Source organism: Camelus dromedarius, chromosome 33 (assembly GCF_036321535.1).
Source record: "Camelus dromedarius isolate mCamDro1 chromosome 33, mCamDro1.pat, whole genome shotgun sequence".
NCBI lineage: Eukaryota > Metazoa > Chordata > Mammalia > Artiodactyla > Camelidae > Camelus > Camelus dromedarius.
In genome coordinates this window covers 9835632-9847664 of record NC_087468.1, presented here as the reverse complement: position 1 = coordinate 9847664, position 12033 = coordinate 9835632, and the positions used below count along the sequence as shown (strand labels likewise).

Here is a 12033-nt window from a genome sequence, read left to right as displayed (position 1 = left end):
AGAGATTCTAGAAGCTAAACTTTTCTCCAGCCTGCACACCAACATCCTCTGCCCACTGTGGACATCCCTTCGGAAACCCGCCATTCCATGAGCTGGCGGGCCAGTCTCACCTTGCCAGGAGCAGCTACTGGGGGGTAACTCACCAGCTACAGGGGTCCACTCACTGCAAGCATCTCACTGTCGCCCTGTCCCTAGTCTTACAGCCAGCATGTCCACCTTCAGCCTCCTACCACTTAGGGGACAGAGAACTGATTTTCCCAAGAGAGCCTGAAGCGCTATGTTAATAAGCTTCCAAGGAACGAAAGGGCCGACAGCACCCAGTCAGGCCGCACCGACGGGCCCGTGTCAGGAAGAGCCCTGTTGAAGGAACTGTCTGCAAACGCTGTTAGAAAACCCTCTCGCACCAGGCCTCTACTGACGATCTCCAAAGCTGCGTAGAAGAGTGAGTCCGTGTGATCACAGCCGTGGGAAAGGCACGGCGGAGTTCACAGGACCGGCTTCCATCCGTGTAGTACGACCCGCACGCACTGCCGACCTCTGCAGACGCACAGCCTCACCCGACCTGACCTCCCCTTTGGATTCAGTAACTGACCCACCCTATCAAGTAGCCCTTCCTCCCTCTCTCGGCTGTTCTGACAAATTAAAAACATCATTCCTACTGTAAAGCTACTCTTGTACTTACATCATATTTATAACTATAAAAATATACCTGGGAAGGTGGCGGGACCTCTATGCTCAGGTTAAGTCTTGATTTTAAACTGACGGGAGAATGCAGACCATTCCATTTCCCTGAAGACTCAGCTCTGCTAGCAGCAGGACTGGCACTTGACGTCAGATGTGTAGGAAGAGACGGCAAGAAAGTGCGGGTTCTAGAGGCAGGTGATGTTTCCAGGTCCACAGCAGCCAGGAGCACTGGAAGCACAGACAATGCCATACAACAGCTTCCTCCCGGCATGGGCAGGGAGGGGGTTGTAGGGCACTTTAATCTACCGCAGATACAGCAAACTGCATTACTGATTCATTCATCGTAACTCACAACGTCAATCTGTTCCTTAAGGCGCACAACGCCACCAGCTCTCACAAGAGTGGCCCTCCCAGCGATACAGCAGCACCAAACGAGAGCGAGGCTGACGGCCACTGACCTTCTTTGTGCTCCTCCTCTGTGGCTTTCTGAGCTTTCTGAGCTTGGAGGAGATCCAGGATGGAGTGAGACCCACCAGGGACGGGACCTGACTGGGCTGACGGGCGAGCGGCACGCGCGGGAGGGCTCGGGCCGGCTGGAGCCAGCTGATTCACGTGAATCCCGACCTAGGGCCAGAACGAAAAACAGGCTTCTAGGGGAAAGGTTAAGGGAAAATATTGAAACAGCCTTTTACGTGATTTACTTAAAAACCTACTTCTAGGGGGTGGAGGGCAGGGGGTAGCTCGGTCGTAGGGTTTGTGCTTATTAGCATGCATGAGGTCCTGGATTCAACCCCCAGTCCCTCGGTTAGTAAGTAAACCTAATTACCTCCCCCCGAAATAAATAAGTAAATAAAACAAAAACAAAACAGAACCAACTGCTTCTTTACTAGCCAGTGAGCGCTACTCCCCTCAACCTTAGAGCACCCAATTCTACCCAAAGAGAATCTCTCAAATCAGAAAATCCAAAAAAGTGTAATACTGTGCTCCACTGAAGTTCTCATCAACTAAGGTTTAAAATTTTTTTTTAATTTAAAAAGGATCAGTCTACTTGCAGCTTTATTTCATCTACCATTCAAAATGAAGTACTTTTACATAAACAACAGGTTTGGGGGCTGCGGGTGTCTGTACAGAGGAGGAGTCCCCTCACACACCACGAGAGAACTTCCTGGACGGGAAGCGGGGGTCACGGCTCGGCGCCTTTGTGATCCTTCCACACAACCCGCCCCGAGCCGGTGGCCGCCCTTGACTCACGTACGTGCGTGCGCACACGGTCTGCTGCCCAGGGTCATCTTTAAGAAAAGTAAATTCAGGTTTTTCCATGTCTGCTGCCCTCTCCTCGGTCTGTTCCAAAGGCATTTTGATGTGCCTGTGCTGAACCCCCTTCCAGACCATCAGTCATCAGGGACCTGAAAGGTCAGGAACCACCTGCAGCCCACCCGCCTCGCCTCCAAGGGAGCGAGCACGGTGTGTGTGTGTGTTGGGGGGGGGGTGTGGGGAAGCCAGTCCTTGTTTAAAAGCTACTATAAAAATTCACGATATGGAACTCAGAATTATTCTAGGCAGAAAACAGATTTCAGGACAAATATGACTCTAAAGGAGGAGACCAGCCCAGGCAAGAGTTGGGAGTTCAGCCTCCGTTCCCCCTGTGACTCAGTGGAGCTGAAAGCCTGTAGGCAGACCCTCTGCCCACCACGACCAGCCTCAGATCGAGCCTCACGTGAGAGCGACGTCACACGAAGTCCTGTTTAAAACGTCACCCACTCACCCCTCTCATATCCGAGATGTTGACTTTCATCGTCTGGAACATGTTCAGCGCAGCCTTCCCGATTACCTGGGCACTGTCTGCTGCCTGGCCAAGAGTCACCGTCCTGTGAGTGACAGAACTAACTTTTTAGGGAACAAAAGCCACATTCCATACGTATGCTCTGGTACCTCAATAGTATGGAACTGTTTGAAGAATTAAAGGAAAGTTGTAAGTAAGGTTACCAGAAAGTTAAGTAAGTACTAAATATATTCCCTAAAAAAGAATGAGATAGTCTTCCTTCAAGGGAGCCAGTAATACTACATTAATTACATTGGCGACAAGGGGGAGAAGAAAAATCAAGGAACAGTGGGACTTTCCGATAAAAACTAATGGGGACCTGGTCAACTAAAACTAAGTTAAGAAAAATGTTTTCAAAAGATGTATTGCAGTTAATGTACATACAAACCGCATATTATGTTGCAACTAAGCATGAACGATAAGTACAATGTTTTAGATTCTAGGAGAGGTTTTAGGTTCCAAGATCATCTGTGTTGAGGTACGATTAATATTCAGGAAAGAAAGATGAGTCTCCTGTATTTTCTTGACTCTGTTTTCAATATGTGAATATGCCCAGTACAACTATCCTTTCTCAGAGGCTCCGTAAGCGGACACAGAAATGTGCTGACAGCTCTGATGACGGAGTCTGGTGTCATCCTGTCTAAACCCAGACAGCCTGGAACAGATACCTCTTAGAGCCACATAACTCCTGATGGAGGAGAGCATGTGCCAGCATTCCTTACTGGGTGACCAAAACTACATTTACTGTGCTTTTTCAGTATCATGAATACATTATACATTCGTCTATGAACGTACCTGTTTCTTTAAAGAAGCCATTTGCAAAAAATTTCCATTAATTTGTTACCTAATAACTCCCTTAAATTTATTTCACACAGTCAGAGAATAACTTAAAAGCAAACCTGTAGTGGCGCACGGTGGGATAAACACACGTGTTTATCTTCATTTCTTTCCAAAACAATACTTAATTGACTTGAAATTATTTTTAAAAGGTGTAAATTCTTAAAAGACAGAGAAGTGACAGAAGACAAGAGTCGAGGGAAGATGTTAGCCATCATTTAGACAACTGAAAGCAAGTCGGTAAACGGAAAGTTACCAAATGCCTGCTAAATGCCCAGAAGCAAGACACCGACCTGAGATAAGCGAATTTATGCTACAAAACCTCAGAAAAGGTCAGCAATTGGAGGTGTCTGGTATTTATGAAAGGAGGGGAGAAAATGGGGCTGAGAACAGCTGAGGTGACTCAGGGATGACCCCCTCCGAGTGACGGATGAGGACGTTGACACCGAGAAGGGAACCAGGCACCGCTAAGGAAGAGCGAAGCCCCCGCTCAGAAGCAGCGTAACATGCTCTTTGGCACCCAGGCCCCGTTCCTACTGAGTAACCAGAACGCCAGCTGCCACCACTACGTCTCACACGCCCCCGAGCAGGACACGGGAGGATTTCATTCTGGGGAACCGAGCAGCCTAACAGAAAAGACTGCAGTTACTGCCAACTGGTTGTGACCAAAGACCAAGCCCCTCCAACCACTCACCCGCCCCCTGGTCTGCAAGTCCCACTGAGAACCCAGAGGTTCCAAACAGCCCTGTGGCAGCTCACATACAAACTGCCAAGAACCAGCAGACAGATAAATGCTCCAAGGAAATCTCTGATGTAAAAGGCGGCAACCAAAACAGGAAAAAAGGAACTCGGAGAAACAGATTGACACAGAGGATACTTAAGAGATAAGAGATAATACAGCATCCATGAAACGAGAGATACTATAAATATTTAAATGTCCAAAGAATAAATTTAAAAATGTAAAATGTTAACAGAAACAAAAAATTTACTGTTGCCAAAATACGTGGCACAAACACAGATCAGTACGGCCCCAGGAGCTGCACCAGAGAGAGGACCCTGGGGGCTGGGCCACGGCCACAGCAGCGGAGAGGAGGGCGCGGCGCTCACCCCGCCCACGGAGACGCCGAAGCTCCGCACGTGGAACGGCTCTCCCTGAACACCGACCAGCTTTGCCAGAGTATCTCTTACAATCGGAAATACACGGAAGTGCTCACAGAACCAGATAAACAAGTTTCTACCGTAGAGCACAGGGAACTGTATTCAGTATCTTGTAACCTATCATGAAAGAGACTATGAAAAGGAATACATGTATGTGTGTGTATGAGACATGGAGTTGACAGGCTGTACGCCAGGAGTTGACACAACGTTGTAAACTGACTATAAAAAAAAAGAAAAAAGAACGAAAAAAGTTTCAGAGAGAAAGAGATCTCCTGTACCAAACAGGCCATTAGAAGAGCAGTGACCACCTCAACAGTAACCCTGGAAAGAGGACCACACTGGAGCATTTACATGTGTGAGAAAAATGATTTCTAAATTATATTTATAATCTTTCAGTGAGAAAAACTATTGAGTGTGAGTATAAACAGGTTCAAAAAAGTTTACACCCAAGGATTCTTAAGATACGAGGAGAAGGAGACGCAGGATCCAGGAAAACAGGGATCCACACAGAGAAAGGACATCCCACGACTCCAGCTTTGCAGCAGGTCTTAAATGAATCCAGGTTAGAGGAGCAGGCTGGAGGGCCCTGAGAGCGAGGTGTCCAAGAAAAAAGACCAGACCAGCAGACAGCTGATGTGATGCAAACAGTCAGGGTGGAAGGGAGTCTGGGGACCAGCTCAGTGGCAAATTCACAGCAAAGCAAGCAAAACAAGGTACTCAATAGTAACTCCAAGAAAAACAAGTTCAGCAGGAAGGAGAATGGTCGCAGTGGGCCAAACGGACCAGCTACATGCAGAGTGTACATGTCACCGTAATGTAACACTGGACAGTGATCGAACCAAAACCCGCCGACTTTCCTGGGGGCAAAGGATACAGGTCAGTGGGGAGAACAGGAACTGGTGAGGGAGGAGAGGGAACAAGCCCCTCCCACAGCAGACGGTCAGCGAAGACCTTGTGAAACTCACGCTAGAGACAGCAGTTTAAGTATTTTTCTAGAAATATGGGTGTAAATTCCAGAATAAACCACAAAAAAGTTGAAAATGGTGCTCAGAGCCGGAGAATAGTGCAAGGGACTGGAAGCTGTATCTGACCTTTTCAGTTACATATAGCGCTTTAAAAAACAGACAATTCAGATTAAAAAACACATAAACACAAAAGAATTCCAAGGGGGTAAAATTCTTTTCCCCAAAGGAAATCTGTTACAAGAAAAAATTTTATAAGTGATAATCAAGCCACAGATGTGGCTCTGTGACTTTCGCAACTTAGATTTTGCCATTTCAATGACTGTTATCATGTGCCTGTGAGTCACAGGACTGCCATGGAGCTTTTGATTAAGGCCAAATACAAGAGATCACAGAATTATTAGACACGTCTAAATTTACTAAGCCAGACACAGCTTCAGTTAGACCGCAGCAGGGGCCCACAACTACTTCTGGAAAGGGCCACTCACTAAACAGCTTGCACTTGGTGGTCTCTTTCACACAGTCTTCATTTTTTTAGGACCCTTTATATAAAAATCATTCTCTGCTCCCACAAATCATGTAAAAACAGCCGGAGGCTGGATTTGGCCCACAGGAAGGAAGTAGCTCATCAGCCTGAGTTAGAGGAGTACAGGGTGGATATTACAGTATTTCACAGTCTGTCACTAGAGCACGTGTGCAGTTGTACCACCACCAAAGTGTCGGGCTTCAATTAATGGCTCACAGTTGATCTGTAGTTCGGTAACATTTATAACATTACAGTTTCAGTTAATCATGCTGTTTTACGCATTATCATGTCTCATCCAAAGATGTTATTTTACAGGCATGGCAAAATGTATACTTTATTGCCAGCAACACAGGCAGATTCTGAACTGTTCTGTGTTTACTAAATAAAAAGTCCTTACTTGTTAGAGATAAAACAGTGGAAGATCTGTGGAAGAGATGACATGGTCTCTGAGATTTGCCTCAAAATAACTGGGGGGCAGGGGAGAGACAGCACCCGCTGAGACCAGCTGCTGGGCACGGGGTCATTCCACTGTTCTACTTTGGTATATGTTTAACATTTTCATACTAAAACTTTAAGTTTTGGGCAAAAAAGAACAAATAAAATGCCAACAGCAGCAAGCAGGTATGTGCTTACAAAAAAAGCTAAATGAATATTATCCTTCATTTGGGGGAAATAGAGTATAGTGAAAATTTCAATTTTTAAAATGTTGTAATTAGATTTTTGGAGTGCCTGGGTTTTCTAAGAAGGATTAAAGGAAGGCTGATTTTCCTATCGCACTTAGGCAGAGTGAGCTCCTCGGTACTGCCGAGTGCACCAAGATACACGGTGCTCAGTAACGACAGGTGTTTTACAGGCACAGCAACAAGAGGAACCTCTACCTCCAGTTCTCTTTTCAAAGAAAAATGTAGTTTTTTTACGATCCTTTCCATGTATCTTGAGCAAATAAAGTCCCAGGTTACACTACCAGAAAAGGCATTATAAATTGGATCTCATTTCCCCATAGAAACCATGTTTAAAAAGATAGTTATATCCCTGACTAAAGACCTAATAACCAACTTATTATAGAAATGACTACTTACACTGTATTTATAAACCACCACTTGAAATATAGGTATAGCAAAATGTTTATTAAAACAGGTAAATAGTTTAAGATTACCAATGGCATAAAAACATATTTAAAAACTATGTTTAATGTGTAATTTATAACCCTTGTTTTCATGGTGAATAACTGCATTAATGATAAAGCTGGAAGTTTTCTGAATTTGAGAGCAGTCATCTCATGACTCTTAGCAACGTACCATAACAAGAATGTAACATATGTGGTTGGCATGTGCTGACCCTTAATTAAACTATGTTTCAGATTTTCTTATATGTGGCTTTCAGGGCCCAAAGTCTCAAAAAGCTTTCACTGATTGACAGATAAATTACAATGCAGTGTTCTGTGTCGTATAAAATGGCATACAAAATTGGCATTTTCACATTGGTCACAAATCTTACATGAAATTTTACATCAGAGGCCCTCATAAAAACACCAGGTTTGAAAATGCTTCCTACCAGTTTGCAGAGACTAAGTGACTAATCTTCCCACAAAAAGCAATGATCCCTCCCTACATGAAGTAAACGTCTCATCCAGGTCATTTCTGATCATTACACTGAGAATCACGCAGGACCCTTTCACTAAGTCCACAGCCATCTCCGTTTCTGTCCTTACGCTGAAGCCAACAGCCCCGAGAGCCCGGGGACAGGCGGCCGAGGTCAGGACGCACTGACGGGCGGACAGACAACAGCATCCAGGACCTCAGCGCTCACAGACCTGCATGCACACGCTTCCCGGGTTTTTCGTTTTCTATTAACTGTAATAACCCGCACTACAATGTCCATATCCAGTGTCCTTTTTAAGACAAGCTTACCTGGTGACGGTATCACAAATTCCATGGCCTCCGAATTTTGCAGTTTCTGTGGGGGCCCCTGGCTTTCGTACCATGATTTTGAGAGTCAGGCGTTTGCCCTTCACACCAGCAGCTTCAAGTCGTCGCTGAATTTCTTCTGAAAGGCTCAGAAGAAAAGCTTCTGCTTCTTTTGGCTACAGACAAGCATTTAAAACAAAACAAAACAAAACCTCCACGTTATTTTACTACATACCTAAGAATTCTCAAGTACTTTAAACATTAAACATGTGTATGATTCACTATATCCTGCTCCCCGTCTGTTAAAGACGAGCCTTCTGGGAATAGCAAGAGTTCTTTAAGACTTCATTTCAAGCATCAAGAATCTCTGGTCTAGGTGGAGAGGAAGGACTATGTGAAAATACAAAGAAGAATATAAGGTAAAAGCTGTGAAGAGGTCAGTACCTGAGTAAACCTTATTCCATAGTTGATCTCAGCTGAAACAGATTTTCTTTCCTTTTCAGTTCGAACTGGTCTATCGTCCAGACCACGGCAGAACCTATAAAGCATCTGACCTGTTTTGGGACCAAATTCTTTCTGGAGTTTTGCCATGGTCATATACTGCAAGTCTCCACAAGTTTTAATTCCCAAAGATGTCAACTTGGATTCCATCGAATGTCCAACTCCTAGGAAAGGGGACAGATGGATGGACAGATGGGTAGATAGTTCTTTAACCCTGCACATAAACTATTAAAAACAATTTAGCAATATGAAGTAACTTTCATGCAAAAACAACTAAGTTAAAATAATCTCCCTTAAAATTCTGAAGTGACATAACAAGCATCTCATGATTAAAGAATATTTTTCGTGCAAATCATACTAGTAAAGTTATTTCTAGAATCTGCTTATCAATTTGGACTCCACATAAGGTGAACAGAACTTCTCAAATATGAGTAAGTTTTCAAAAGAATGTAATTTTTACTTATTGAGTAATATCAAATTTTCTATCTTATTCACAGAATCAGCTCAGTTACAGACCTGCTTAAACTAGTCTACAGTGTGACTGACAGATGCACCAGGAGACTCAGGAATGTTAGGGATACCACTATGATTTCGGTGATGACCAAACTTCACCAGAATTTCAGCCACATTTTCTCTGAATAGAACAAGAACTTATGAGAGGTCCAAACCCACAGATGCCACCTGCCACCCTACTGGACAAAGTGGTACAAGTGACGTGGGGATGAAGTTTCCTAAGCAAACAAAGTGGCGGGGGGGGGGGGCAACAGATCGATTTCTTTTATCAACAAAGGTTATCTCCCTGAAAAGGTGTTCACGCTCCTACGGCGGAGCCAGCCTGCAGCAGCCCCCAAGTCTTTAAGATGCAGGGCTGGAGCCTCACCCAAAGGATGCTGATGAGCCCTGCTGCTCTCAGTTTGCCCAAAAGCTTAACAAAGGGATACATACCTAGGAAAGACATGTCAGAGTAACCTAGGAACTAAAACTCTTACTCAAGTGGCCTCCACACTGCCAGATCAGTATTTTCCGTCCAGGGGGAAGACTGTTTCTGGTCCTCTGCAGGGTCCTACCAGCGAGCTCAGAGGGAGCTCTGGTATCTTCCACCCATCACTGTCACTGCTGCTTCGAGCTCCAGTTCTCCGCGTGGTCTTCAGGAGAAGGAACCACCAGTCTAGCCCAGGAGAACCACTTGAAGCCGTTACACACGACACACGCTTAGGACGCGGTCAGTTTTACAGCTTTACCCACTGCCACGGAGGTGGTGAGACAAGGTTAAATCAAGAGAATCTGTTCCCTCGTGGGAGCCAGATGAGAGGTGTTAAGGGTGCCACCTCCCATGTGTGCCATTTTAAAGTTCAAGCCTGAACAGAGAACAAGTCAGACCAGCAGAGTCTGAGTTGTCACAAGAAAATCCCCCAGAGGATACCTTCACCAACAGGGGAAACGCGCAGTGAAGCCCGGCCGGGTGCTTCTTGGGATGGGGATGGGGAGGAGAAACCCAGGGGAACGGACGTGCCGTACACCAGGCTGGCCAGAGCCAGAGGGACGCCGTACACGGCTGCTGGTGCTCGTGGGAGGCCTTCTGCCTCCGTCTTCCCTCCCCCTGAGGATGCAGCGACGGTGCTGCTGCGCCAGGCGCGCCCCGCGCACGGCCACGGGCACACGGGCCGGAGCCGCCTGCAGGGGACACGGTGCTGCTGCTGGTGGCTCCTGCTCACGGGGGGCGGGGGGGGGGAGCAGACGTCCTGGGGCAGGCTGCCACGACACGGCAGCAGGCGCCACACACTCATCTTCAGGTATCTTTGGGGAATTACTAGTTGTTAACAAGAACAAATGGGCTTCTTTATCGTAAGAATTCTCAGAGCTTGTCCCCTCCACGGGCACAGCCCCCACACACCCATGAAACTCCTTTTAACAGGCTTTTAAGGGAACAGCTTGTACTTAGGATGGGCTGCCATCTCAGGACAGGGCAACAACACAGAAGCCTGATGTTTTACATGCTGACATGTTTTCAATCCGGCAGAGTATAAATCTGGGGATTTTATGAAAGTCAGCGGTTTTACACATGAAAACAGCAAGAACAATTCCGGGTGGCTACAGGTGACCACCAGGTTTTGAAAGAGAAAGGAGGCAGGGGGAGGAGGCGGATCCTGAGAGGAAGCCAGTCTCCCCACCCCACATTTCAGACATCCCTTAGGAAATTCAAGGCTGTGCCTAAGATCCCAGCCAGGTCATGTGAGCCAGCACCTGCCCTTGAGAAAGTAAAGTCCCTCCAGCCAGGGAGCAGATAAAGGGGAAAGGTAGAATCACTAGGTCAAGAAACTAAACGTTCTCTATTTCTGTATAAAAAAACCCAAAACAAACAAGAAAACCTTAAAAAATGGTGCAGTTTAAAGATGGTGCTATGTGATGGCAATGTGCCTCTTCAAACTCCCATGCTGAAGTCCCAGCTCCCAGTACCTCAGAACGTGGCTGAAACCGGAAACAAGTCCTTTAAAAAGGTAACTGCAGTTAACAAGAGGTCATGTAAGTGGGCTCTAATCCTACACAGCTGGTGTCCCTGTAGGAGGAGGAGATCAGGACACAGATGAAGAAAAAACACCGAAGACACAGGGAGAAGACGGCGACCTACAGGCCAAGGAGAGACCTCAGGAGAACCGAACCCGCTGACGACTCAGCCTTGGGCTTCCAGTCCCCAGGAATTTGAGAAAATCCTGCTGTTTAAGCCACGCAGTCCCTGGTGATTCGTCACGGCGGCCTTAGCAAACTAGAGGTGGCCAGTGAAAGGAGCCTGAATTTCACATGCAGCTTGAAGTATACTGGTTCCTTCTTATATCAAGTACAATAAAATGTTATTAAAACTGTTCAATTGTGCTGTCTAATAAGGTGATTTGCTAGCATGACTTTATAAGGTTAATTATTCTTTAAATTTAACCTTGAACTGACCATCAGAATGTCCCATTTCACACCTCTGATGCTAATGCATTCTTGGGTGTTATTTCCCAGGGAGTCAGGAAGCTTTAAAACTAACCCATCATAAAATAACACTTGGGTCATTTAGTGTTTCATGGCCTGTAACAGAAATTTCTAAGTTAGTTCAGATATACTTTTATTAGGCTTAAGAATATGCACCTAAAAATACCACTAAATACACTTTTAACAAACAAATGAATTTAAAAATGAGTCATGAATTTCACCTCAAACAACACATGGGAGCTTTGTGAAGCTAACAGGCTGCTTTACAGAAGCAGGAGAGGGTGCTGTGAAACAGTACCGAAGGTTATTGTATGGTTTAGAGAAACTTCTTACAAAAAGGTTTCTGCCCTAGAAAGCAAGTCTGAATATTTAATAATTGTGAGATGAATTGCCCTTCACAAAAAAAAAATCACACCTGTTCAAGGCCTCAACCATGTTTTTCAGTTACACCAAATTACGTCTGATGATTTCTCCGTAGAAAGAGCCTCATGTGCTAGGTCGGCGAGCCACACGGTCACTGCGCAGGGAAGCGCCACAACGGGGCAGCCCGCCCTCAGGAGAAGGGCGCACCTTTATGGACATTCTCCTTCAGCGCCAGTTAACAAAGCCCAGTGCTTCACCTTAGGTTTTATTCTTCTTAATGCAGTTCTTACATTTTCTACT

The 12033-nt window shown here is 45.7% G+C and overlaps 1 protein-coding gene and 1 long non-coding RNA gene across 7 annotated transcripts in view; one reads left to right on the top strand and one right to left on the bottom strand.

Moving 5' to 3' along the window:
• The window catches only part of REV1 (REV1 DNA directed polymerase), a 73423-nt gene that overhangs the window by 3574 nt on the left and 57816 nt on the right, over positions 1–12033 (bottom strand). For all 6 annotated transcript variants that reach the window (XM_064481860.1, XM_064481859.1, XM_064481858.1 and 3 more), the window contains 5 exons: positions 8341–8561; positions 7900–8072; positions 2450–2552; positions 1143–1308; positions 710–912 (listed from right to left, as the gene is read on the bottom strand). In XM_064481860.1, coding sequence (XP_064337930.1) covers positions 710–912; positions 1143–1308; positions 2450–2552; positions 7900–8072; positions 8341–8561 — 866 coding nt within the window. The remainder of the gene's footprint in view (positions 1–709; positions 913–1142; positions 1309–2449; positions 2553–7899; positions 8073–8340; positions 8562–12033) is intronic.
• LOC135319851 (uncharacterized) lies at positions 8068–8749 on the top strand. Its single transcript, XR_010378790.1, has 2 exons — positions 8068–8315; positions 8400–8749. It is a non-coding gene; the product is annotated as an uncharacterized LOC135319851 (long non-coding RNA).